Source organism: Haliaeetus albicilla, chromosome 25 (genome assembly GCF_947461875.1).
Source record: "Haliaeetus albicilla chromosome 25, bHalAlb1.1, whole genome shotgun sequence".
NCBI lineage: Eukaryota > Metazoa > Chordata > Aves > Accipitriformes > Accipitridae > Haliaeetus > Haliaeetus albicilla.
This window is the reverse complement of record NC_091507.1, coordinates 21,179,111-21,206,981: the sequence shown is the minus strand read 5'-3', so window position 1 is coordinate 21,206,981 and position 27,871 is coordinate 21,179,111. Positions and strand designations below refer to the sequence as shown.

Sequence of the window (27,871 nt, the reverse complement as noted above, 5' to 3'; positions counted from 1 at the left end):
CTTTCTAGTACATGTTAAAGCTACAATTACATGTAACACTTCGTGATATTCCCTCTTTTGAGTGAACTGGCCGATGGTAGTCTGTCTAGTATGCTCTGTAGCCTAGCCTACAAATAAACAGACAAAACCTAACTTTTTAGTGTGTGAACATAATGACAGTAATAAACGTAAAGAAAATTGAAATGTAATGATAAATCTCAGCTAGCATTAACCACAGCTGACAGTAACCTCAGCAACCAGAGGGTCACACATTGAAGCTACAGACTGCCCATACGCTATGTTCACAGTGCTCTAATAGACAGTACTAGGGTATTAGACAAATATATGTACATAAGAAAACAAACGGAATTGTGAGCCCACTCGCCATCCACCTGTCCATGCCAACTGGCACCAGAGGACAATTCAAAAGTGAAGTTGGCTCTTCTAAGTGGCTGCTCCCTTTAAGCTGCTTGCTTTATCCTTTATGGGATACCAAATAATCCATACAGCCATCAATTTTTACAGTGGAAGTGACACAGAAATAAAATCCTGCTCTTTGTCTTTTTGCTGGTAGCATTAATATGTTGTTCAGATCAGTTATGCAAACTGTTTAGAAATATGTCATCACATCCATCTGTAAGAGGTATATACACAGACTTGCCTGTTTTTTCATGAGATGATACACATAACTTTAGCAGCCACCTGTGATCATTAATGAGTCTGTGTCTCAGCATACAGTTTCTTAACACTTTTAAAATCTCAGTTGCTTAAGTTTTGGTTATGTCAATTCATTCTGCTGTTTCAATCAGATACTTCAGATCCTCACTTTCTGTTCTCAGCTGCTAAGCAAAATAGCTGCCAACCTTCACTAGGGCCCTTCTACAGCTATTAATACTCAGTTGCAGTGAATTTATCCATCTGTACCTATCTGAATCCTTAGCTGCTGCACATAGCCAAATTTAGAAAAATAAAATAAGAAACACACAAAAGAAAAACAAATGGCTCATATACTACGACACCGTGAGACTGGAAAGAATCATAACAACACACCTGGCCAGGCCTTCCTCCTCTCAATGTCAGGATATGAGGACTGAGCAGCTAAACCAATTTAGCACAATCCAAGCCACAAACGCTCTGTGAATCATGCCTGTGTTATGATATTGGAGAGCAGCATGGTGTGACCACTGACAAGCCCAGGCACGTAGCGCTGGCTGGAGCACCCAGCACAACCCCAGCAGAGTGCAGCTAACAGGAGCTACCAGCATGTCTCTGCTGGGCTAGGGAGAAGACCAGAGCTGCTCTCTGAAATACAGTCACAAGTCACTAAGCATCTGCTGAAGCAAACTGAGAGGCCCAGCAAAGCTTACCTTCACATGTTTTGCTGTCTTTAAGAGTGTAACCACTGTAGCATGAGCAACGGTAGCTGCCTAGCTTGTTGAGGCAGAGCTGGTTACAGCCGCCGTTCTGTGTTCTGCATTCATCAATATCTGCATCAAAAGGAAGTGTTACAGTCAGCTTTTCACCTCTGTAAATAATCTAGAGGGTGCGAGTGGGAAAGGCATTGGTAAGGAGAAAGACCAAACAAGAAACAGTATTACAGCTGCAACACAATGATTACAAAAGCACAAAGATTTCATTCAAACACTTCAAGTACATTAGCTCAAGTACATTTAATTTAAAAAAAAAAAAAAAAAAAAGAAGGAACTGTAACTGAGTATCTCCTTCACAGCTCTGAGAATGCAGAAGAGTATCTTTAGTCACTTTGGAGGTGAAGAAGTTTGTTTGCAGAAGGAAACTAATTAAAACTGATGTATTTTATATCATAACCAACTTTTAAAATTAATACTATGACCAGTAAGTTCAGGATGAAAGCTTTAAATGAAACAAGAACAATGTATCCTTACTACTACAGAACTCATGAGAACACAAAAAGTTTTACATTTGCAACTATTGAGTACTGTGAGCTAAGCTGTGCTCCACTGAACTTAGCAGCAAAAGCCGTTTACATCCAGCAGAGCCTGGATTTCACCCTTGATCTGCCTTACCTGCTCATTATGTCCTGCTTGTATATGGGACTCTAGAGTTAGCTGATGGGTAGAACAGCACATTTCATGGCATTTCATAAGAAAAAAGAGGAGATATGCTTGAGACTGATCAGTTGCTGAGCTATCAAAGCTGACTGCATACTGATCAGTCAACTGTCTCAAATGCTTAAATAAGCTGCTTGTGAGTGATCCTATAATCTCCCTATAATCTCCCCACAATATTTACATCAGAAGGAAAGGCTTTGGATCTCCTGCTGTCTTTGTGGCCACAATTCTGGACTGGCTGAATGCGATTTCTGGCAATTACTTAATATTGGCAGGCAGAAAAGCAGTGACCCTGACAGGAAGCCTTGTAGGCAGAAGAAAAAAAAAAAAGAAACCAGATAACAAGAGGAGGGAAGATAACTTCAGTATTTCATAAAGGAATAGAGAAAGCCCTCTGGGGGCCTGGAACTTCTTGCACAGATAGCTTCTGCCTGAATATTCTCTTTGGAGGTGACAGAGATACACAGTGGGATTAAGCCGTCATGAAATAAGGTCCTACTAGCAAGGAAGCTTTAACAGACTAATTTCATCAGGTTGTGCATCATCGGTCAGATGCCAACTTGCCTGCTGAAAGTCACTGTTCCCATTGCAGGGATGCTAGAAAGGAAGATGGGCCACGTTCTCTGGCTCTGCAGTCTGTGCTCTATTACGTCAGGGTACAAAAGCCACTACTACTTATTTCTGCTGCCCCTTTCAGAGGGGTGAGACAGCAAGTTAGAGCATAACTTCTTAGATTATCTTGCCAAGACCAAGCTGAGATACATTAAAGTCAGATAACAATGTTGACGTGAAAGAGTTAACCAATTCACAGAAGGGTAAAACCACAAGTGGTGTGTAATCCAGGTTCAATTCTGTGACTTTTGAATTGTGCAGCACAGTATCAGTGACCATTGGAGAATATAGCAAAACCCAATATAACTTTGTTCCAAGTATGAAAGATAATGAAACCCAATTACCTTTTTCACATGTTTTTCCCTGCCAGCCACGCTTGCATTCACAATAGAAGTCTCCCTTGAGATCTTCACATTTGACAGTCCCCTCTTTGTGACAAGGATCAGGAGAACACTGGTTTGGCAAATCTGATTTATATAAAGAATAAAAAAACCAAAACAAAACCAAACAATACATTGAAGTCACTGACAACTATGTGTTTCACTCTCATTAAAAGTCAAGAACCTTAAACAGTAACGGGGAATCACTATCAGAAATACTCACACCTGGCAAAACTGGAAGCTAGTTCCTAGTGCTCACATGCCGAACAAGCTGTGCCGGGCATTTTGCAGAGCACATGCAGTGGAATTCATTTCATTGCAAAAGGGAGTGAGCTAACAACCCTTTACCTGAAGGGCACATCCTGAAAGAAACAACTCAAAGTAGCTCATTTTTAAGAAAGTTAATTCTGCTCTCCGCAGTTTTGGAGAAAATAGAAAGCAGGTAGCAACTGCAGTACTCAAGGAAGAATGGGTACTCTTTTCAATTACTTTCGGTAGTTCAACTGAGGATCTTACCAGGGCTGACAGATTTGTGGCTAGCAAAGGTTTATATCTGAAATTTTTGTCAGAGCTGTCCAACTTAGGCTCTTCTATTATGCAGAATGAGAATAAAAAAGAAATACCAATGTTTTAACAGCATAAGAATAGCAAACCACTAATCCAGTTTACAGACAGCACAATGTTCCTATGGGGCCAACACAGAGTAAAGTCTGCCACTGATTTTTAAGCCAAGTTCCAATAGCTGGCAGTGGATTTTCTCCACAGGAAAACAGCAAGAGAGTAGTCACCATAGTTTGGGAAGGATTGGAAGAACAAATATCAAACTATTTTGTAACTGCTCAACGAATGGAAGTCACCTGTCCAAATTCACCTGCCCCCCTATCTGCAGAACACCCAGGGACAGTGCTTTGCAGAGATAGCTAAAAGAAGGATGAGAGAACACCCTTGTCCCCACAAAAAATGAGTTGGTAGTAGTAACCCGTTACTGTGTTCTAGACCAGTGATCTTCAGAAAACATAAACGTGTTAACAGTTTCCACAACCTTAACAAGAAGGAGCAGTGCAGAAGCTCATTCTGTAGACTGCAAAGCTCACCTAGACAGAGGACCCTTCTGTTTACGTATCCCCTCCCAGCAGCGGGGTTCAGCAGAGACAGGGTATTTCTGCAGACCTTCTACACTTGGGTGAACTTTAGTCACAGTCCGGTTTTCCACAGATGCCACCTTCTACAGAGAAGATTTGAACCTGACCAGAGCCTTAGCAAACCTGGATGAACGTATATTCACAATGGGACTGACCTTCTACACCAGAGCAGTTAAACAGTCGGTCCCACTGTCCTGTGGGCTCACCAGTACATGGAGTGCATTGGAAAAGGAAGACCTACGACATGAACGCATGATGTCCAGGCTTCTCTTCTGATGAACATACGTGGTAACTTCTTGTGCCTGACCAGCTGTGCCCCCAGAGTGGGGGTGGCACAGCTACAAAGCAACGAGTCTGCCCAGTTCTTCTGGTGCACGATACAGGAACTGTTGGCAGATGTTGCAGGTAGCAGTCTTTAAAGGAAGAACTACTATCATTAACAATGCCTTCTGCAACCCTGCAATCTTGGCAGCACATCCTTACAACTCAGCGGAAACCCCGTTCAGTCCAGACAAAAGGAAGAGTTTACGAAAAGTGGACCAGTTAGAAAAGTTAGAAGTTAGAGCACATGATCTGCAACAGCCCTCCGCAGACCAAGTTTGGTCTGTGATACTGGATTTGCAGTGCAAAAAGTGCTCAGTGGGTACACATTAAGCGAGCAGCAGCAGCAAAGACCCCTCTTCGTGCACTGGTTCTGCTGAGACCAACGTTCAGTAGACCCAACATCCAGTTCAGACTCTTCATGATATTCTGAAACATGACTTGTGATTTGACGGGCATATGGGGTGGCAGGGGGCATGTAGGAAGAGGAACTGTTTGCAGATTAGCAGCCCCATCAGACTTCTCAAATTGAGAGAAGTTAAGAATTGGATTAACTCCTACTTTTGTCAGGATTATACTGCTTCTACATATCTATTCTTAACTTCCTCTGTGTGACCCTGAAAGTCACGTTCATGACAGGCTGCTTTGAAAAAAACTTTAACATTCCTGTAAGTGTAGGCAGAAGCAACTCCCTTTGATGTCTTATAAAGCACTGAACAGCATTTTTGTTTGCAATGACTCCCTCAGATTTGAATCCCGGTAATCACAGACTGGTTGAGGTTGGCGGGCACCTCTGGAGGTCATCTTGTCTGACCCCCCACCTCAAGCAGGGCCACCGAGAACCAGTTGCCCAGGACCATGTCCAGACAGCTGTGGAATATTTCCAAGGATGGAGACACCCAACCTCCCTGGGCAACCTGTGCCAGTTCTGGGTCACCACACAGTGAAAAAGTGTTTCCTGATGTTCAGGCAGAACCTCCTGTGTTTCAGTTTGCCCCACTGCCTTTTGGACTTTCAGTTTGGCTTTTGGACAGCCATTGAGATTGGTACTATGTTAGGCATAAAAATAAGGCAAAAGCATATGCTCAAATGTTGGATAGCATTTGTGTTATAGTTATCAAGAAAAAATGGTCAGATTCTTGGGCTGCACTGCACACTGAATTACCTGAAGACTGAAGTTAGATGCACACAGTGTTGCAGTTTATTCAGATTACCATGGAGTACTAATTTCATATTTCTTTACATTTATCACATTGTACAATATAAAAGTTTTCACCAATCCTTTCTCTGTAGGGTATTTAACTGAGCTTTGGACATAAAGACTGTCTAGTGCCAGTTCAAAAACTATGACAAACATACCTGTCCACTCTTCTGAAGAGGACTAACAGATGTCAGAAATCAGCAGATGACTGGCAATGGCTGTCATTAAATATAGTGGGCTGAATCAAGCAGGACAAAATAGATGAAGCGAAGAAAGGAGCTCTATAAAAGGTCATAAAGGATCACAAATCTCCACAGCTGAAAGAATCTGCATTTCAAGTTGTGATTTCATCCACCTCTACCAAAACACAGTGGTTCCATCCACTCTCTCACTTCAGGTTCTCCTCTGTAACCAGCACAGCTTCAACCTCTAGCTAGGGCTATGCCATTGAGAGGATAAGCATTTATCCTGAGCCTCAGCAAGGTGCTCCATTGTGGACAAGGGCGGAGAGAGCCAGAGGGCTGATCAGGAAGGGAGTGTGACTTGGCCAAAGAAATGCCGATTTTCAGTATTTCATCCTGATGCTCAGAAGCTAGTGCCTGGGAGAAGTCTACAGGAAAAGCATGGGTACACAGTCCTAAGAGCCTCACAGAAATAGCCATCCCCTCGCTGCAAAAGAGGCCTAATTCTCTTTCTTCCTCGCCACTCCAGCTGTGCAGAGCTGGGGCGAAGCCACAGCCAAGGTAGAGGCGAGGCCACACAAAACAAAACACAGCTACACGGGCTGTCTGAACATCCACCTGCCAGAACACCTCCCGGTAAATCACTGCCCCACTGACACACCGCTGGAGGTGGAGGAGTCAGGGAAGGAGAGGCCAGGCTAAGGTGGAGATGAGCCACGACAGAGCAGCTCTGATCAGCACGTTTCTTTTCCTAGACAGACCAGAATCTGTATACAGTAAACGGAATGCTTTAGGTATAGTAAGCCAAGTCTGTTTTTTTGAAGCAGCACAAGCTAAGTCTCCCAGACATGGCAGTGTTTTCAAAGTCCCCTGATAAACAAAACAAGTCAACAGGGTTATGCATGACTTACCCAGTGTAACCTCAAGCTTCTGATTCTTTCCCTCAAACTGGATTCTGATGTGCCTTGCAGAGCCAGATGGAAATAACACTGGCCAGCAGAATACCACCCTATCGCAACCCATGGTAAATAGCAGGAACAACCACAGACATTTCCATCACTGTGCTGATAGTTTGGTCCTCTTATCATGAGAGTTTGAGAACATGAGAGACAGTCTTATACTCTCCTGGTGGCTTCACAGCTGGGTAATTCTGCCAACGTCGTAGAAGGTGCTCCTGATTTACACCATTGCAAGAGAAAATGTAGCTTTCGTTTCCATTCATTTACATGGCAGATTTTAGTAAAGCTTTTAAAAGTAATGAAGAGCATGTCCTTTTTGCATGCTTTGAGCTATGTCTGATAGCACATATATAGCTCGTATGTGCGGACAGAGAATGGAACTACCGGTTCCATTTTTGAAGTTTGTATGGAAAGAAGACTTTACCTAAGTACACTGACTGCTGCTTCCAGTTCACTACTCTGTACTGTGAATTTATTTTTTTATATTCACAAAATGGTGCAAATTAAAACTTCATTGGGTAAATGCTAGGTTGTGAAGATTATGACACTCACTATTAAAAAGGAGACACACACAACCTAACAAAAATCCCATTGTGTTTTTTAAGGCCACATGCAGCTTCATTTCCAAAAAAATCCTGTAGAGTTTTCCAAACACTTACAGAATCAAATCCCTAATTCCTAGCTGACCTACAGGACCTCTTCTAGAAAAAGATCCAGATCTGCAGACCAAGTACAGGTATTTGTGTGTAAGGTTAGCATCTATCTGCAAAGCAATTATCTTAAATTCTCATTGCAGTCAGTGGAGATCTAGTCAGTACAATAAAGAGTCCGTAGCGTGATTCAGCTCTCCTCACAGCAGACACAGTTTGGTCAGTGGAATCCCTCTAGAACCACCAACTGCAGATTAACTCTCCACAGACTGTGATGGGAATACTGGTCATGTAGGCACCCATGCTGGAAACACTTGCATCTACCTCTCTGAATTGGGAGCTGAATCCTACCTGTAACCCTGATCCAAAGATCTTATGAAATTAAGAATCCTCAAACACTCTGCTAAGCTGTCCAGTCGTTGTCACAGTTAAAATTTGTACCTTACAGTATAAACTGGTCTAGCTAATCACCCTCCAGCCTGTAGGCCATGCAATGTTTTTGTATGCCAGATTAAAAGAGCCTTCCACTACCTTGTTTTGAGAGGAGAAAGACTGTTAAGAAACAAAATTTAAATGTGTCTTGCAGGCACAACCCCACAGAGCTACATAGCCTTTTGGCAGCATCTGTGAAAAATTAAGACACACACTGGAATTGGCCAAGCACAAAGCCTGTCATTCTTCCAAGCACATTTCAGGCTCCTTCTCCATTACTTCTCCTGTGAATTGACAATGGCTAGCCAAAACTCAGCCATTTAAAAATACTTTAATATTTTAATGGGGGAAAATATTATAATTTTATTTCCAAACCACTGCATCTGCAATGGGCAAAAATCCCTAAAATCAATTATTCAGCTTTTATTTTTTCAGATTTTTTCATCGCTACCCTTTAGACTTGCATTTCTAAAATACTGATTAGCTGTTTGGAACAAGTGTTCCCAGTTAATACCACCATTTTCAGCAGAAACTCCTGCCTCTTTGCTGTGCCATACACAGGAGCAAAAGGAAGCATTCAGTCTCTCATCCCACTCTGAACTAGCTGGCATACCGCCCCCAACAGGGGTACCACAGGTCCGAGAATTCACAGCTCAGAGGACTCTAAGATCCATAAGTGATACTGCTGCATTATATGAGGGCAAGTCTTCACATACCACTTAACCTTGCAATTCACTCTTCAAAAAAGGTTGCTGTAATGCAGTTTATAAATGTGAAATGTTGACTAAATCCTGATCCTGCCTTGGCAGCACGGGTATGAACATATGACTTTTCAAACTTGGTCACAGTTAAGAGACTGAACCACAGGGGTACAAATGAAAATAAATAGACATACATGCGTTTTTCTCCCCATTTGAACTGATCTGCTTCCAGAACTTATTTAGAATATTTATGCAGCTTTATACCTTTAGCACTGCTAAGCTTCAAGAGGGAACAGGAAAGGTATTAGACGAGTTCATTAAACTCTGATCTCTAGTGTTAGTGATGAACAAATATATCAGTCTCACTTCCAAATTGATTTGAATTTTTAAAGGTTGCAATATTTAAAGCAGAGTCACGCGATATGTAAAATTGATTTCCTTAATGTAAAGAAGTCTGACGCAAGCCTGGGTTTGACTTTAAGCTTTTTTAAGGTTCTTTAACAGGGATGAACCAAAGTTAGCATTCAAGAGGAAAGAAAATGAAAGGCCAAGCATAGCGTACAACCGTATGGTAAATCCTATTTCTCGTCCCTCTTGCTTCTCAGATTATTCAGACCTTGGAAACTGGTGGGAAAGAAATGCCTTGCATCATAAAATACCAAAGCACTGAAACATGACAGTGAGATGGCAATAGGTTATAAAAAGGAAAAGGTCTTGTTTTGCTGCTCAGATAGGACAAGTGATATGGAGTCTCAAGCCTAGAGACTAGAAGACCAATACTAAAATACTATCAAAAATGGAAATAGCTGAGCTGGTCCCACTCCTTCAGGTAGAATGAGAGAACATTTAACTACAACATACAAAACAAAAATGCTTACTATGAACGCATGTAAGGAAATCTGGACTTCTTGTATACGGCGACCCATATTTCTGAATACAAGCTGAAGAACAGAAAATGAAATTGTTGTTATTATTATAAAGATGACATGGCAGCTGTTCAAAGCATGTAAAATGATACCTGGCCTGCTGATTCATTAAGCAAGGCTTTGGAGGGTGGGTGCAAAATCTATGCAATATTATAATCTCCCAGATGCCTTAAAATTCTTGAAGTTCATTAAAATTTTTTAGCTCTGATGTAGAGTTATAAGCCATCTGAAAAGGATGATCACTTAACCAGATGCTACTATGATTCTAAAAGCATGTTAGTAGCTACTCAAATTTGACTTACTAAATCTCTTTTAAAAAAAAATCTAAAAAGCACATGGAGTTTTCTCAAACTGTTGGCATTTGTGATCTTAAGTACTACACATTAAACACAAACAGAAAACAATATAATGCCATGACTATGATACAGTCAATAGAATAAGCCAGTAGTTCAATCAGTAAAGGCACTTTTTTTTTAAATAAGGAGGTTAGTTAATAGCTAAGTTAATTAAAAGGGGACAAAGGTAGAGGACTTCAAATTATTTACTAATGCTGCAAGCTACAGATATAAATGCAACATCAACATTTCAACATGCAGAAAACACATAGAGGATCTCTGTATGCAAATCTATACATAAGCAAAAAACACACCTCAAAACCACATAAGGAATGTACAGTCTATCTTAAAAGCTAGCAATGCATGTTTATCACGATCAGATTTCCATCACTTTCCTTAGCAGAGACTTCAGCTGTGACAAGCTCCAGTGTCAGGCACCACATACCAGCACTGCTACAATGTGAAAGTAAAAACTGCAACTCACCCAAGTATTTCGGGTAAAAATATTCCTGTAGGAGGAAAAAAAAAAAAAGCAAAGATTTATTGAATAATATTTGCTTCTACTGTCATAATATTTAAGAGCTGCTGTTAGTTTGGTGGTCTTGCCTGGCAGTTGTTTAACAAGGTCCAAACACCAACATCCTAATTTCTTTTTATTCAGAGCCAGCAGCAGCAGCACAGTATCATACATGCATTTTGTCTTTTGAAAAGGGAAGAAACATTAGCTCCAGTCTCAAGGTATTTTCTGATGACAGCTGACTTGGTAAGTGGCAGTGGCTGAGCGCGAAGCCACTTAGCCGCTATCCGAGCGGTAAAGGTGCTGATGATAGCATGAGGTAGGGGAAGGAAGAGGAATCCAGAGACAAAACCCCAGAGGGAAACTACAGGATGATTTAGTCACCCAGCACCTCCTTGGAGGCACTCTGCTGATGCAGAACACAGGCAGCACCCTAACACCACAGCCACTAAAATAAAAGCGTACCTTTGTGCTGGTACAATGAGCACCCTACAACTCTAAGAGCGCCCATTGCCATACCACTCACTCCATCACATCGTGGAGACAGTCGGCTCAAAGAAAGGAATAATGAAAATGTGCAAGCGAGGGGAAAATTGACACCCATTAATCTAAAACCAGACTGCAAAAGGCATTCCCACTCCTCTCGTGGTACACAGCCATGCGTTACTGTTCTCTACCTTGTGTCAACAAAGTGTATCCATACAGTAAGAGCAGCAGTGTGCTGATGGATGCAGATCTAACGTTGCATGTTTGAAAAATATTTAGCCTCGTGAGCTTGCCAGTCGCATGATTTGTTTGCACCAACAGAGAGAAACAGCATGAAAATGCAGCTGTGCCGCATGGAAGGGTGGGAGATTGGCCTAAGCTGATCATTAAACCACATCCTTAAAAAAAATACAAAAACTCATGGCCAGGAAAAAGCATTTCTTTCCAACTTCACTTCATACTGGATTTCATAATCTATAAGTCACTAGTTCAAGTGCTGTTAAAATTGTAATTGGGGCATGCAATGCGGGAAAACTTGTGGATGTATTTTTTTTGTTAAAATAAACCATTTCTCAGCTAATTATGAAAGCATACGCATAGTATAATTCTCTCTCATACAACATGATCAGTTTTCATATAACACTATCTGCAGTGAGATTGGGACAGTAAATATCCTGTATTCTACAAGATTAATTTGGTCTATACAATGTGCAAGATAAGAAACTATTTTATCTTCCCCTCCTATTACAGATGTTTGGTTAAGCTCATGCATATATACAGGCATGTACATACAACAGAGACAGGCACACACCGTGATTCAATTTGACCTGGACTGTCTAATGCAATCAATTACATTGCTGTCATTCATCAGAAAAAAACCCAATCACTTCTGGCAAATATTACCCAGTTACTGAAATGCCATGTAAATATTCAACCTAAATCATGAGAGCATCAATAAAGTAGCTTACACTTATGCTAATTTTCAATTCTGACATGAGGGTAATAGACTTGGCATCTTTTGGGGCTGAGCTTTGTAATATCTCTTTGGGTTAACAAACTGAGCGAGGAGCTTACAACTCACTATGGTCCCCTCTCCCTCTTTTTTTTTTTTTTTTTTTTTTTTTTTTAAGGTTTAGTTTTGGAAAAGACAAGTCAAAATAAAAGCAAATCTAAGCAGTTTAAGTATTCAGATGAGTTCCCAGATGTGCTATAACCACAAACAGAACTTCAGCCAGCACTCGAGGAGAAAAAGATAGCGGCATGTGATGAAATATTACAAATATTTTTTTCATTATTTCCCCTTTCTTCAATATACGTCACAAGAATGTGCAGATGTGTTCAACCACCAACAGGATAATCCAGACACTGGCAAGAACAATGTTTTCTGCACTCACAGGACAAGAAATAGGAGCTTTCATATTCATTGCCACCAGTCTAATTGCTCAAAGTCAGTGATGGCAAAGGCGTAAAACTTCGTTTTCTCCTTGACCTCTGATGAATGAGTTGAGTGCTATAAAAGTTGTATAGAGTTTACATTTGACTGAAAGATTAAGGTAACTAGTTATTTTCATTGCACAGATAACCTTCCAAATGCAAACTGACTGTACATGGATTCAACGCCAGTTGAACAGCAGAAGAGTGAAACTCCAAGACACTGTACTACCACAAGCTTCATTTCACAAGGTGCATAAGAGAGATAAGTAATTTAAACAGGAGGCTATTAATAGAAAATTAACCCTTCTTTCCCCATCTTCCTCATTTGCTTATGTTACACAAAACTACTTGCTGATCAGTAGCACCTCTCCAGGTCTACAGGACCTGCTGATAATACCATTCTAAAATAAAGCATTATGATTGCAGGTTCTAACGTTACTCATTCTTGTATGATTAACTTTTCGTTTTTCTCCATAATCAATTTTCCTTACAACAGGCTTCTGGAAATACAATGGCAACGTATTTCCATTCAGCCAATTGATTAATCAAGAATGAAGGAGGAATGATTGTCCACCTTGAGAAAAGGAACTTGCTTAAACTGAAAGTAGCAGTCCCTTTTCAAAAAACACTGATGAGAAGTTTTTCCAGGTAAAAATTCAAGTTGTGCCTAACCTGCACAGAAAGACAGCCAGACATGCATTACGTCTTGTGTGAGCGCTCAACTCTACAATGCCTTTTCAGTCTTCTGTGCTGTACTAAGTCTTAATGACCCAGAGATTTCAGGGAAGATGAAAACCTTATACAGGGTCAGGTCCCTGTTAAAAGTCTGAGTCTTATCTTCCCTCCACCAGAAGTCTTCAATTGTATTTTCAGGATCCAACAAAAATGCCAAGAGAAACACTTTGAGGCTTGCTAAGAAGGAGTTAGCAAAGATTCTCTGTTACTCCTTTGCTGATTTCTCAACTAGTCTCCTTCAATTTCAGGCTCACCAAACATCGCAGCATCCAGAACGCCACCCAGTATTCACAGGATCAAAACACAGGAGGTTATTTAACTGTGACCACAAAACTACAGTAACTGTTAAATTTTCAGCTTGGACTCCAGTAAAAGAAGTCAACATTTAAATGTTGTCAGCCCTTCCCCTTTGGATTTGCTTTCCTGATTACTGCTGAAAATAGAAGCAGGAGCAATGGGCTTTTTAAATAAAAAACTATAAACAAATACATGTTGGACATAAACATCCTCTGGATAGGCTGCTATACAGACACTGACCTCACCAAGCTCTCTAACCAATCTGTCCAGTAGTAAGGTCCCAGTGCATGCAAGACAAAGACAATACCTTGGCAGAAGCACCAACCTCCACAAGATACCCAACCTTCACAAATGTAGCTTCCACAATTCCATCCTCTGTGCCTGCTGCTACCAAGAAAACCTCAATGTATTGCCACCCCTCCTCTCTGTGACCCATCACACCTTCTGTCTGATTCCCATGTATCAACCAGTAGGACTCGGACACCAGAAGCTTCAATAGTCAAGGGCCTGGCACCGAGACACCCACAGCCTGCGGACCGGCACGTAGTACGAGTTACACACCACACGCCATGTGCCAGCAGAACAGCTCAGCAGAGACCTCGGGTTAAAAGGGAGAAACAGGAGAGACTGGGAAGTGCCTCCCATCTACGCGTCTCCACCCTTTCAGAGAAGTGGAAAGGGCAGCATGAGGCCAGTCCCTCCAGGCAGGTCCTGGCTTGCTTATTTCAGCTCAGTTCAAGACCTTTCCCTTGCTGTCCAGGAGACAGAGCTGTGCTTTAACAGAAACGATTTAAGCTCTACAGCCCCCACTCCTTTCACACGAACACATGGACATGCTAGAAGCAAGTCTTTTGATGCACTCAACACAATTCCTGGTTTCCACAACAGTAGTGCAAGACCTAAGAGTACACACCTTTATTTCAGGGTAGAGTGACACCAAACACTTTTTCATGGGGTTAAGAAGTTTCTCTCCCACCTACATCCAGAGCTTATTCCTACCCTTCTAACACAGCCACTACAACACTTAGTGTGGACATCTAAAACGAGAAGAAAGGATGAGTTTAAAAGTGTCCTCAAAAAAAAACAACCCAAAAAACCACACTCCCAAAACTCCAGGTTGTTCATTTTTTATATTTGCTTTTTCTTCTTAAGGGTTGCAGCAAAAGTTAAGAACAGTTTCTGTGGAGCCACCCCCAATACCCTGCATTGGAACAACTGAAGAGAACAGCAACATGAAGGTAAGAATTCATCGGAGGGCTATGGAGTTGAAGGGGCAGAAGTCCCTGCCAAAGGAAACCTACAACGTGACTGGGGTCACCATTTATTTTCAGCTCTATGGCCAAACTCTCCCTTAGTGGTAAAATCCAGAAGTTAGTGAAATTATATGGGGTATGCATTAGTCCTGCTGCATTTTTAGAGAAGATGGAAGAACACCAAATCAGAACAGGCATTAACATGAGTCACTGTATAAAAATAACCCTTCTGAAAACATAACAATGACCCTGTCTACACCAGGAAAATGTTCTCACTGTTGCTTGAAGTAATTGGCAACACTGGAAACCTCAGCCAAAAGGGCCTGCCAACTGCTTCTGTTAGTTTTTCTTGAGTATTAGGTCAGGTAAGCCTGATCAGCACTGAGTCTAAACAAAAATCATGTTTGAGCTGCAGTGGCAGCAGATAAAAGATGTAGTTTGCAGAAAGACTGTTCATGGTCCTGGGCAACTGGCTCTCGGTGGCCCTGCTTGAGGTGGGGGCTTGGACCAAATGACCTCCAGAGATGCCTGCCAACCTCAACCAGTCTGTGATTCTGTGACTGCAGCACTGCTAACGTCGGAGGATCTCACAGACATGTCTTAGCAATGGTAATTTCTAAAAAGCACTTCCTTAGTTACCTAGTTACCTCTTAGAGAGCAGTGACAACTCCCACGTTATGCCTTTTTCTCATTTCCATATAATGACTCTCCCTTTTCCTCTTTCCTTCAGGACTGAATGTTTGTCTTGGGCATGGCCTGACCTCCCCATTTATAAATGTACTGCATATTTCCACACTGCGGGCCCGCACTTTCCTTGCAAAGAAATAGCTGCTACCAACCATAACTGGCTATAACTTAGTTTTTGACAGTTGTTTAAGTGTTATGACCTGAGCATGCAAATCTCATTAATGCTCTCCGCATTTTTTAAAACTCAGCCCTAGGCTTTTGATGCATAGAAAAAATCACGCTGAATGATTAGGCCTCCCTCCCATATGGTGCAATTAAACAGTCCTGCAATTCAGAATTTTAAATATGTAGAACCTATAGTTATAGAGGTTATGCTCAAATCAATGCTTGCACAGGCTTTCCTTCTCATTGTGAGGAACCCTACACTCAGACAGGTTAGTTTGCTTCGTATTTTGCTTTGGGGGGGGATCTGCATTCTCCATGCAAGGAGCAAAGAGGACTTCTCTCCACAATTTGGCAAGTGAGGCTTTAGAGAAGCAAGCAGGTCACATTGCAGTCCAAAAGCAGCCTCCAAGCCTCATCACCTACCGCCAAAGTTACAGCCACTTAGGGTAGCTTTTAGATTTTGTGTCCGTTTGCAAAGTATCCACTTCACAACGTCCAGCTATTCTGGTGCACACAAACCATGACTGTCCCTTCCACCAAGTTGTTGATCTTTCCAAACTAGAAGCATTCAAGACCACCCTCTCCAGCATCACCCATTTGATAGAGACTAGGCACCTCTGCAGAATCCCGAAGGCTGGAAACAAAAAACATCTATTGTCATAGCTTCCCTTGCCCTCTTCTGAGAGGCAGGACTATTCCCAACAGCTTACTGAGGTGCCACTTCAGCAAAAGATGTTGCTCTGCAATGAGGAAAAACCCAGCAATGATTAGAATGCACAATTACAGGGAAAAAAAGTAATGAAAGGAAAGAAAAGAAGGAAAAAAAATGTTCCTGCATGTCACAGGCAAGCAAAACACATACGTTTGTGAAGACGTGGGGGCACAGAGAGATGATTTCTATATGTGGCCTGAGGCAGGGTTTGATCGGACAGTAATGGTGTGAAATGGATGAAACTGGTGCCAAGGACCAAATATTCCAGCAAAAATAATTTGTAGAGTGATTCCAATGAGTTGGTTGCATGTGCTTTTAAGTTATTCTTAATGCAATCCAGTCACAAACGCCTTGAGGTTTCCACCACTGCTTCAGGATTGAAAGGCTGCTTTCCTTCCAGCTGTATTAAAGTGCAATTTGAAAAGGGGATCTTGATTTGATAACAGATCTTCACTCAATGTTGCTTGTTTGAATCCTTACTTGTTGCAATAGTTACAATATTTGTATGTGTGGTTAAACTATCACTCACTTAGAAACTTCAGTCAAATTGAGCAAACCGGGATCTGACAAAACACCTAGCATAAGTAAAAGGCTGTCTCCCTTCAACATCCTATACTGTGTCATGACTCTGCAATTATTTAAGCCGTATTTAAAATAGAACAGATTACATATTCCATCCAACATGATTTAAATGTTTGTGATCTCTTTTATAGGCTCTGTAACATTTTATCCACTGAAGTGAAAAAATACTGTATTTTTCCCCTTCCTATAATCTAATGATACTGTTTCTTAGGATTTTGCTTACCTGCAGAGGTTGCAACTCACAGTAACAGCGTTCAGCCACTTTAAGGCATCGCTGGATTTGGCCTCAGAGGGGACAGGCAAGCGAGGAATAGGGAAGTGACATCTGAGACAACACTAGGCTCTTGTGACAGAATCTGACCTCATACTTCCCTGTTCATTATTTTAACAACTAAGTAGATTTTGCTTTTCTGTTCCTGTCCTAAACGTTTTCTGGAATTGAACTAGGACTCTCTGTTCCAGGAGTCGGCCAAATGTGGTAGCTCTCCAGATGCACATGATCTTGCACGGTGCAAGCAAGACCTGTTCTCCTTTTACCTCTTCATTTACGCACCCTTCTGTCCTGGCAGCTGTGAAGAGTGAAGACAACACCAACACTTGTCCCCCTCCCTGGGTATCCTCCTTACTTTCCACCTTTGCTCTTCCTCCGGGTCCCACTGCCGAAGCTCAAAGGAACAGGAAGAAAACCCAAAACAATAAATACAGAAACTTCCCCACAGACGTGTGCATGTGCGGAGAGCCTCTAGAACAGCCAGTTATAACAAAACAGTGATGCAGGTAGAGATACAGAAGGGAGACCTGCTGAAAAACTTCAATCAGATTCTCCAAGGGTTGGTTGTTCAGTCACTTCTTTGACAGCACAAGCTGTGATGACCCTTTCTGCTTCTCCCCTGGCACCTGGCCTTCCCATCCTAAACCCACGTGGTCCTTTCCACCGTGTGGGTGCAACCCTTTTGTGAAGCTGTGTGGTGAACTGGACCAGGGAACTGATCCAGCTGCAAAATGATAATTTTTCTCTCCAGACTACTTTTCTTTAGATCAGTTACTTAAATCGGTCCATGCAGTTGCACAAAGTGCTGTGCAGGAAGGGTGAACAGAATAGGCAAGGGGGTTACTTACTCCAACTAGATCAGCTGAGCTCCCAAATGTGAAACCAAAGCCTAAAAAGCAATGTGAGTGGAGGAGAAGTAAACCTCCCTGCTATGTTCCTTCTCAGTTTCTTCTAAATCTCTGAGGGTGGTTCCATCCTTGTTCTTCATACTTATCAGAAAGTAATTGCTTGTAATTCATTAAGTTCACTTAGAGTTAGAGCATACATGAACCACAACTGCCAATTGATACAGATTCAGTGTTTCTCTTACCTGATTCTTATGCAGCTGCACTAACAAACTGTATTAATTCCCAGTAGGCTGCTCCTCTTTTTTTTTTTTTTTACTTTAAAAAGAAAATGAAATGAGCCCATGGCCACAAAACTGTTTTCTTCATTTTTTAATTGGGTTTTTCCCCTCTCACATATTTATTAAAACCTACTGTATTCCTCTGAAAAACTGACTTACCCGAACTTTATCTGCTTTTTCCATTACCTTCCTTCTTGACCCAAACCTGTATAATCCCCCTGCTTCAATTTACCATTCTTAGCATCTTTTTCCATCCTATCTTCAAAGAGCCCCTCAGCGTAATATTAGCCACTTTTGTCTTCTCTTGCTCCTTCCCTCCTGCTGCACAGGAGGTTTAGCGTGTAGTACTTTTGTGATGCAGTGTTTCAGTATTTCCAGGTCTATTCTGAACTTCTGGGCTAAACTCACACGAGTGGAAACAGATGACGAGCGGGTAGGCATGAGTCCAGCAGAGTTGATGGAGCTGTGTCTGCTTCCACCAACAGCAAACTTTGCTCACCCGTCTCAATAACTTTTGATAAAGCAGCATTTAGCTAATAAACGTACGACCTGCCTTCTAAGGCAGGCAGGAGTGTTTTGGTCACCCTCCTGCTACTGAAGTCCACCACCACAAACAAATGCTGTGTCTGTACTGCCAAGTAGACAGATGTACCCTGCTCCACAGTCCCAATCTGTTTGCCTTCCGGATCAGTTAGACTCACTGGATTTTGGTATGACGCTGTCCCATCCTGTGCTTCCTTTATAAGAAACTACAGGGAGAAGGAAGAAAGGGAAGGGAGAACACCTGGTGGACACCCAGATCCCATCCCAGCTTTCTGCTGGATGGCACTGTGGCATAAGGCTGGACACTCAAACTTTTGTACTTCCTTCTTCTCTCCTTCAGTCCATTCCTGGCCAAAAGTCTAAATCTCCCCCTATTTTCTTTCTCAAAAATCTATTAAGCAGGTACCACTGTGCCTGGGAATCCATTCTTCCATATACTGAGTCCAAGCAGGTTAAACCATCAGCACAGAGTTTTCCGGTAACTCTTTCCCTCTCTCAAATGAATTCTGCACCAAGAAGAAGATATGTAGAAATTTATACCAGCTATAAATCTAGCTCTTCCTCCACAATCTGCCAAAATGCCATAACAAATCAGTATATTGAGAAGAATTTTCACAGCGAATAAAACCAGGTCTTTGCCTGAATCCAGAAAGGAATATTCTATACAGGGATGATGACATCTGTATTTAACGATGATATCAGTATTTTGTATGTCTAGACTACTCAACATTCACTAAATTACTCAAAGAAATTTTACACCGCTTAACTCTCCCAGTAACCCCTCTCCTCCCCCTACATGCCTTCATACTTTTCTGATTAGTATTTACAAATGTGTATCTACCTTGCTATTCTTAGAAATAAGACCTAAATATTGTCTGCCAAGCACCCCTCCTAAAAGATCAGAGTGAAGTTTGGATGACTCTAGTCTGTGCATGCAGCTCATCTGTGTTGTGTCATGTAATGGAACAAATAAAGAAATAAAACCAATGAGTCAGTAACACTATGAAAACCAACCAAACTGACCGTTATCACACCCTATACATTGCTTCATCTGCATTTCAGTTTCTCGATAAACCCAGCCTCGCAGAAAGAATGCTGACATTGCTGGATGTTTTGTTAGGATCAGTAATTTTCAAGACATGACAGCAAAAATCCCCCAAAAGCCTGGTCTGGTCTCACTGCTGCCCTTGCCGTGAGTGGGAGACTGGACTAGATGAGTGGACTAGAGACCTCTTCAGTCCTCTTCAGCCCGAGTTACCCTGTGATTCTCTGGCAGTGTTTTGTTATCTGACAAGCCCTCAATTTTAACAGCAGTTTGGATGCAAGTCCCTCAAAAAGCAGAACTTTTCATGTGCCTGCCTGTGAACAGGATGTTCATTCTGCACACATATGAAAAGCGGCTGGCTTTTCAAGGTACTCTATTGAGGGACAAATCCATAAACAGTGAACACAGGTGGCCAGGCTGACCTACATCAGTGCTTCTGGTGGGCCTAACACCTTTCAAAGTATTCAGCACGGCAATGTCAACGGTGACCTGCAGGAAGAGCAGTAATTCTTCAACAGTAAGAAGAGCAAGAAAGATGTGCAGTGACAGATGATGTACTGATAAACTGTGGTACCAAACAGTTAAGTGGCTGCATTCGAACACCTCCCCTGTGCTCAGCCTTTCAAAACAAAGAAACTTCTCACACAAGGGCACTTTCTTGCTGTATTTATTCTTCAGTGAAATCCAAGTTTCCAAGAACACCAGCAACTACACTCCCTTCTGCCCTTTGTTTTACGTGCTTGGATGGCCACATTTTTAGAATAGGTCAACCAAATTCCAGAGCAGTTTTATCAGTCAGTTAACAAGCTGTAATACCTTGACTGCATACCAAGGTCAAATATTTCTGCAGTACTGCTTTTTATAAGGCCTCATCAACATTTTAAATAAGATAACATTCTTATCTCTACATCCAAGATGTTTTGCAACTTCATCCCATCTATCACACCTAGCATATCTTTTTAATAGATCACATTTAGAAACAGTCCTCATACCTCCCACGAACATGTTTTCCATCCTTATTTTTTCCCACCATATTATCTTTTCATTCTTCTGTTTGGTACCTCTAGCATAAATGAAATTATACAACAGGAACCATCCCACAATTCTGCAGTAATATCCAAGGATGTTATAATCAGCTTCATGAAAAAGATAGGCTGCAAGACTCATTAACCCAGGCTCACACTTGTTTTTACCATGTATAGTCATACAAATGGCACAGACTGAGTTTTGTTCTGCGTCCTAAAAAAAACCAAAAACAAAACCAACAGTCTAAAAATGTTTCAATTGATCTTCCTTCCTTCAGTCTGGGCGAGCTGATATATTTATATTTTCCGTAACATAAAAGACAAAAGCTGCACTGGCCTGCAAATGAATGGGTATTTAGCCCCGCCTAATACACTATTCTTAGCAGTTGATCTAAGTAATCACACACGTGGCAACACCCGCATTCAGGTTTCAGAGAATGTGTATCTTCTGCTGACTGCCTGCAGATGTTGCTTTGGCAAGCTGATCCCTGAAACAATGGAAGGCATGGAAAAAGGGTGCTCTGATACAGGTACACAACATTTCATTTCTGTTTACTGGGCTGTCCAGTAAATGGGTATCTTTCCGTAAAATGTTATTCTTGGCTAGATGTTATAATTGTCTGGATCAAGCTCTGGTTTTACCTGGGAAGCATCACGCAAGCTATGCTACAACCTTGCTTCATCTTACCTGAACTACTGCAGCTGTCTGATGAATCAGTTAATGCAATTTCCTATCACATCTTTAAGTCATAGTTCTTGAAATTAGGCCTTGGAATTCTCCTCATGCAACCGCAGGAGAGCTAAGAATGGCAAGGTTTGTAAGGAAGACTCATACATTTCATTAGATCATCTGATGGGGGAGACAGGGAAGAGAGACAACACTTCTGTGATCACATCGCTAGCCCTTCCTGAGGGCGAACAGAGAAGCAGCAAGCTATTAACTAATCTCAAACTAACCTTCAGCTGTCAAGGCTGAAAGACCACTGCTCCCATGGGACAGTAAACAGCCAATGCCTACATTCATGCTCATCTGGCGCTTTAAAGCATAAAACCTGGGAGATGCAACAGCACAGATCAGCAGTGCACTGATGCGTTCCTCACTGCTTGCCTACCGCGAGGGTAGCCACAAGGCTCAGCGCAGGACAAGAAGTGCTGCAGCCGTTTCTTTCTGCTGCAACCTAAGTAGTTAATCCCTGTGACCAGGTTCAGCAGGCAGAGACAAAAATTTCAGCCTTCCTAAACTACAAGGAATCATCAGCTGTCAACAGCAATCTGTACATTTCCCTGGTCAATAAAAAGTCCTCACTTTACCAGCATAGATCAGCTGCAGCCTGAGAATAGGCTGAAGCATGACTGCAGTTACTGTAATTCCCCAAACTGCTAGGCATTGTTTATCAACAGTTTTCATCTTCCCTGAGTCAAGTCTGTCTCAGCTAGCTTCCTTCTTCTGTCAGTCACCAGGACAGGACATACAACGCAGCATCGGTGAAATGACAGCATGATAACTTCCTAGTGTTTAAGAAACACTTCCATTACCTCAGGTGCGTATTAATACTCTGTCCATCAAATCCACAAATGCTGCCAGAAGAGTAGTCACCTATGTCTTACAAAGCACTGAAGGCTTCCAACCGGTAGAGTAATAACAGCCCGCATACATGACCTCTGCCACCGTGCATTAGAAAACTGCTACTGAACAGCAGCTGCTGCCTTCATGTCACATACTGATTGCAAAATGGATAGGAAGGGCCATAAATCCCCCTGATAGGCGGTGGCACACCTGCTTCCCAGTCAAATTGAAGCAAAGTAACAGCAAGGAGTAGGACACACTGCACGTAACAAGCAAGTTCACAGCTCTTGGGAGGTGTGTGTTTCAGAAAAGGTAGGATCTTATGTCACTGCAGACCTAAAAGTATTATAAAATACAGCACTTTGGTGTAAAGTGCATGTAAAATAAGCAAGGGGGCACAGACACTAGAAGCTCATCTAGCCTTAGTGGTATTTCTCCAGAGGTTTTCAGAGCTAGAGAGAGACCTAGCTGCAGTAACAAAGGAAATGCACCAAAAAAATCAAAATCATTTGCCATGACAGAAAGTTTGCATTGTCCTGCAAAACATGCTTAAATGGCATGACTGGATCTTAGAGAATTTATATTACATATTAAAAGATTTTAAACCAAAATAATGTCATTATTTTCATTACAGTAGGAAAACTGTATATTTTTTCCAATACACAAAATAAGTACCAAATACTGTTAAAAACCCCTGACACATTTACACAGCCCTACCACCCCCTAAACTGATCTACTGATGCATCGCCTTTGGCTACCTTCTTGGCCAGAAGCCAGTTAGCAAAACTGGTGACCTCAGATCACCTTTTATCCAGAATGCTACAAAATCACATTTGGGATATTTTTTCCTGCATTTGCTGCTATATGGTGAATATCTATACTGAGCTTAAAGTTATGTTATTCAATGTGAATATGGAAATAGTTGTACCAGCCACTCTCACCACATTACAGTTATCCACATTCTGTATTAGCTCAGTTTTACAGGACAGAAGCAAACACTGCTGCATGCAGATGTGACTGCACGTACATGTAAGAGGTGCACCGTTAAACACTGCCGGGGCAAGTGCTCCATATTAAGCTCTAAATTAAAGATTGTCAAAAAGAAAAGCCAGCATCACAACATTTTTGCCGTACTTACTACTGCCTTGTGACAACAAGCTACTGCACTCTATATCCAGCGCTGAGCCTGCTAATGAAGCACACATGTCAAGACTTGTCTGACCAAAGCATAAAACATCTCCCGAGTCCCTCCCTTGCCTGTGGTGTGTGTGTGTCTCTGTGCATACACACACACTCTCTCTCTCTGTCCTATCTTCTCCCTAGAGCACCATACCATTAACAGGAACACGCTGTGCAATATCAAGCTTCAGTTTGAACACCAAGAAGAATCTACTTCCCACTGCTAAATCAATGCCAGATAATCTCAGCAATGAGAGAAGCCTATCCAAAACAGCGTGGAGAGGAAGTGTAAAGTAACTGGAAGAGTAAGCCAAGCTTAGTAAAGCAACACAACTGCATCCACACGCTGTCCAAAGTGCAGAGAAGGCTGAAGTGAAAGTCAGCCTTGAGAAGACTGGGAAAGCCAGCTCCACGTGCGGTGTGCAGGCTGTAACTGCGTGAATCCATGCTTAGTGTTAGAAGTGCAGCAGTAGCACGTTCCCGCACACGTGCTCTCCTGCTGTTGTAGTGTCAGGTCCTGAACCTACTGATTCAAAAATGCTGACCAAGCTGAATATGGCCTAAAAAAGGATTAAAGCCTGTTTACGACATACTTCTTCTGAGAAACCCCTATTCTGACGTGCACCACATCATCAAGGGGATTTTAAATACAGCTGGGATGGGAGGGTGAAGGAAAGAGCGATGGCAAGGCATCCAGACAGAGAAGCCCATAGCGTTAGGTCGCACTGATCTGGCTTCATGGATTTACACCGCAGGGGAACAGGGCCCTTCCGCTCTCTGGAGACAGCGGTCATGGCAGCAGGCGCCAGGCTGGGATGCTCACCCAGCCCACCCTCACCCAGGCCAGGCCACCCTCACCCAGGCACTTCTAACTGGACAGGACGGACAGAGCCCTTGAGCAGGCCGAGTGCTAGTTACACCCTGTGGCTTCCAGTCATTCCCACCATGATTCTGGTCCCTCCTCCTCCTCCCAAGGGCTTCCCCAGCTGCGCAGGCAGCCCCAGATGGCGGGACGGAGGGCGGGAGGGCAAAGCCGGACAACCCACCCAAATCCCGGCGGCGGCTCTGCGCCCTTACCGTCTCGGGGTCGTTCTCAAACACCTCCCGGGCCTCCTCCTTGCTGCAGTGCTCCTCCACGCACTCCCTCTCCAGGTGCCCTTGCTTGGTCTCCTCGAAGATCTGGTACGCTCGCCGCTGCCTCTGCCTCAGGAACTGGGCAGCCTCCGGGGCGCGCAGCAGGACGGCTGGGCCGCCGAAACCCGGGCCGGCGGGGGGGGGGGGGTCGAGGAGGAGGAGGAGGAAAGGAGCAGGAGGAAGGAGAGGCAACGGCGAACAGCTGAGCCCGCCTGGCCGCCTTCTACACCCGCACCAAACCGCCCGGCCAGGGGTCACCGACCGCCTCGCCGTGTGGTACCGAGTCCCCTCCCTCCCCTACACCCCCCCCCCCATCCCGTGGGTCGGCGCGGCCCCCCTCACGCCGCCAGCCCCCCTCACGCCGCCAGCCCCCCTCACGCCGCCACCTTCCCCCCTCACGCCGCCACCTTCCCCCCTCACGCCGCCACCTTCCCCCCCGCCCCAGCCACGAAGCTGCGCATCCCCCGCCACCTTCACCTCAGCCCCAGCGTCCCCCCCACCCCGCGCTCCCACCACACGGGGCCGGTGGGCGATGTTGGGGCGGCGTGGGCGGGAGGAACAGCCCCCCCCCCACCCCGTGTGTGTCCCCCCGCCGCCGTCCCCTCAGTACTCACTCTGTGAGGAGTCCGCCGCCAGCAGGACGAGCAGCAGGGCGGCCCCGAGGGGAGCCGCGGGATGCGGCATGATGCGGCGGCGGCTGGGGCCGGGCGCTGGCGGAGCGGAACGGAGCTGGGCGGCGGCGGCGGCGGCGGCAGCAGCGCGGGCGGGGAAGGCGCTGCTACTGCGGGAGCGCCGAGCCGGGGAGGGCTCGCTCGCCCGTCCTACCCAATCGTTCGGCCAAGTCACCGCCGAGCCCCGGCTGAAGGGACACACCTCACGGCGGAGGCGACGGGCCGGCCCCTCGTACCTGCCGGGCCAAGGCCGCGCCGAGCCGCGGGGGGAGTATTTAACGGGGAGCCGGGCCGATGGGCGGACGGCAGGGCCCGGGGAGCGGAGGGGAAGGCGGGTCCCTTCACCTCCGGCCGGGCTGCGCCGGCGGGCGCATCTCTGGAGTAGCTGCGGGGCTCATCGCCGGAGAGGGAGAAGCTGGCACCCGACCCGGTCCCGCCTTAAATTAGGGAACCTCTCCCCACACCCCGGTAACGTTATTTGCCTCACGACCACGTTTTTGGTTTATTCTGCTCTTTTAGGGTAAACTCCTCAGGGAAGAGATGGATGTGGTTTATGCCGATACGTTGCTAAGCCGTCCTTTGCTGTCCTTCGTCCATCCGTAGGTACGCGGGACGCGGCCGATGTGGGAAGCCCTGTTAGCCGTAAGCCGGGTCTGCGCTTCGACCGCCTATTGCCACCGCTTCAAAGCTGCCCCCCGTCCTCCGTGCTGCCCTGCAGGTGGGGAAACGTGACCGGCAACTTGAGTAACACCAAATCTATGCGTTCTTCAAGGTGACTTTAATCGTGGAATCATTTGGGTTGGAAAAGACCTTCAAGGTCATCGAGTCCAACCGTCATCCATGCCCGCTAAACCATGTTCTGGAGTAATGGTGTAACTGGGGTGAAAAAAAGAACTCATCTAGTGTAATTTTAGTATTTAGGTGTATCTAATACAGACTTTGTGTCTCCACAATAAATTGCTGCAAACATGTGACAAATGTAAACAATGTATTTATTGAAGTAAAGCACATGAAAGCGTAAGAGCTAGCCTACTCATTCAGCCATCCCTAGGCTCGTATCTTCTGCCTGACAATGGCCAATAGTACACATATAGGCAAGAGGTATAAAAACACATCAACCATCATGGAGTGGTCTTTTCTTTCTGTTTTCAGCTTCTGAAGTGCAGAGGAGGAGCTCGCTCTGGTAAAAACCGTGTCCACTGTCACGCTAACAGCCACAAATGTACCTCTTCTCCATGAATTTGTCAAACAGCTTTTTGATCCGCTGTTACTTCTGGCCTCCAGGAGTGGCAGCAAGGTCCCAAATGTGCACAAAGGCTAGACAGGAACTTTTCCCCAGCAGTTTTAAGTCTAGTGCTTCAGGAACTTTTCCCCAGCAGTTTTAAATGTAGTGCTTAATGATTTTCTAGGGTACTTGAATTTTCATCATCTAAGAAATAATGAATTATCATGCCCTATCTCTTTTCACCATGCCATTTTATAGACTTCTCTCATATGCTTTCAGAACCATCCCTTTTCCTAAACTATGGAGCTTTGGTCTATTATTTGTTTCCAAAGCCCTTTGAGCTGGCATTGCTCAAAGAGGCAGTCCCACCAGTCCCCGTTGCTTGTTCCTGTCCTTTGGTCACATCCACTTCTTGCGCTGGCATGCAGCGAACCTGATCAGAGTAACCCAACAAAAATTAATTTTAATTCAGGTCAGTTCCCCCACTGAGTTGCTGCACAGCTGCACAGACACCAAAAGGCAGAGGCTTTCAGGGGTGGCTGTGAGTAGCCGCAAGCGAAGGGACCGTGGCCCTGCTCATTTCAGCAGCAGAGCTGGCCGAAACGGCTTGTGAAGCTATAGCTGCAGGCAGAGATTTCCTAGGACTGGCTGCCACTTTCCTCCCTCCGTCGTGTGTCCCCCTGCCCACACCTGGAGACGTGGCTGTGCCATTTCAGCTCGCTTACATGGCAGAAAACTCTTCCCTTTTTTCTGTGCGTGTATGGATTCTACCAGGTTACTGTGCTGAACCAGCTCAGCAACAGGATGAAGAGGCGTGGAGTGGGATTGCAGCAGTAAATCCGTAGGCTGCTGTGGGATTGCAGCCGGTGCCCCTCATACAGAAGCCATTCCCCATCTTTGTTTTCATCCTTCTCTGTGTCTTTTCTATTTATACTTCTTTTCAGACGAAGTGGAGAAAACTACATGCAATATTCAAGGTGTGGGTTTGCAGCAGCACTGTTCTGCTTTTGTCTTACTTTTGTTTTTTCTTACTATTTCCAAACATTCCGCGGGTTCCTTTTTACTGCCTGACCTGTTCTTTTCAAAGAGCTATGAACGAAAGGTCTGAGACCTCTTTTCTGAGTAGAGTTGCTGTTTTCCCGGTGGATACATATGGTGAGGGTTGCGTTCCATGGGTGCATCACTTTGCGTGTCTGTATATTAAATTTCACTTGTCATTTATCACCCTGTCACATTAAAAGTGCTATCAAGTGATACGGCTGAGCTAATCTAACAGCTTCTTGCTACCCAAACAGGTTGTGCCACTC

The 27,871-nt window shown here is 44.0% G+C and overlaps 1 protein-coding gene across 1 annotated transcript in view; it reads right to left on the bottom strand.

Annotated features, from left to right (window-relative positions):
- The window catches only part of GAS6 (growth arrest specific 6), a 41,386-nt gene extending 15,740 nt beyond the window's left edge, over positions 1-25,646 (bottom strand). Inside the window, exons 1-6 of the mRNA XM_069770196.1 lie at positions 25,283-25,646; positions 24,612-24,778; positions 10,395-10,419; positions 9,528-9,590; positions 3,026-3,148; positions 1,347-1,466 (exon numbers count right to left, since the gene is read on the bottom strand). Coding sequence (XP_069626297.1) covers positions 1,347-1,466; positions 3,026-3,148; positions 9,528-9,590; positions 10,395-10,419; positions 24,612-24,778; positions 25,283-25,352 — 568 coding nt within the window. The 5' untranslated portion in view covers positions 25,353-25,646. The remainder of the gene's footprint in view (positions 1-1,346; positions 1,467-3,025; positions 3,149-9,527; positions 9,591-10,394; positions 10,420-24,611; positions 24,779-25,282) is intronic.
- Positions 25,647-27,871: the final 2,225 nt, after the last annotated feature.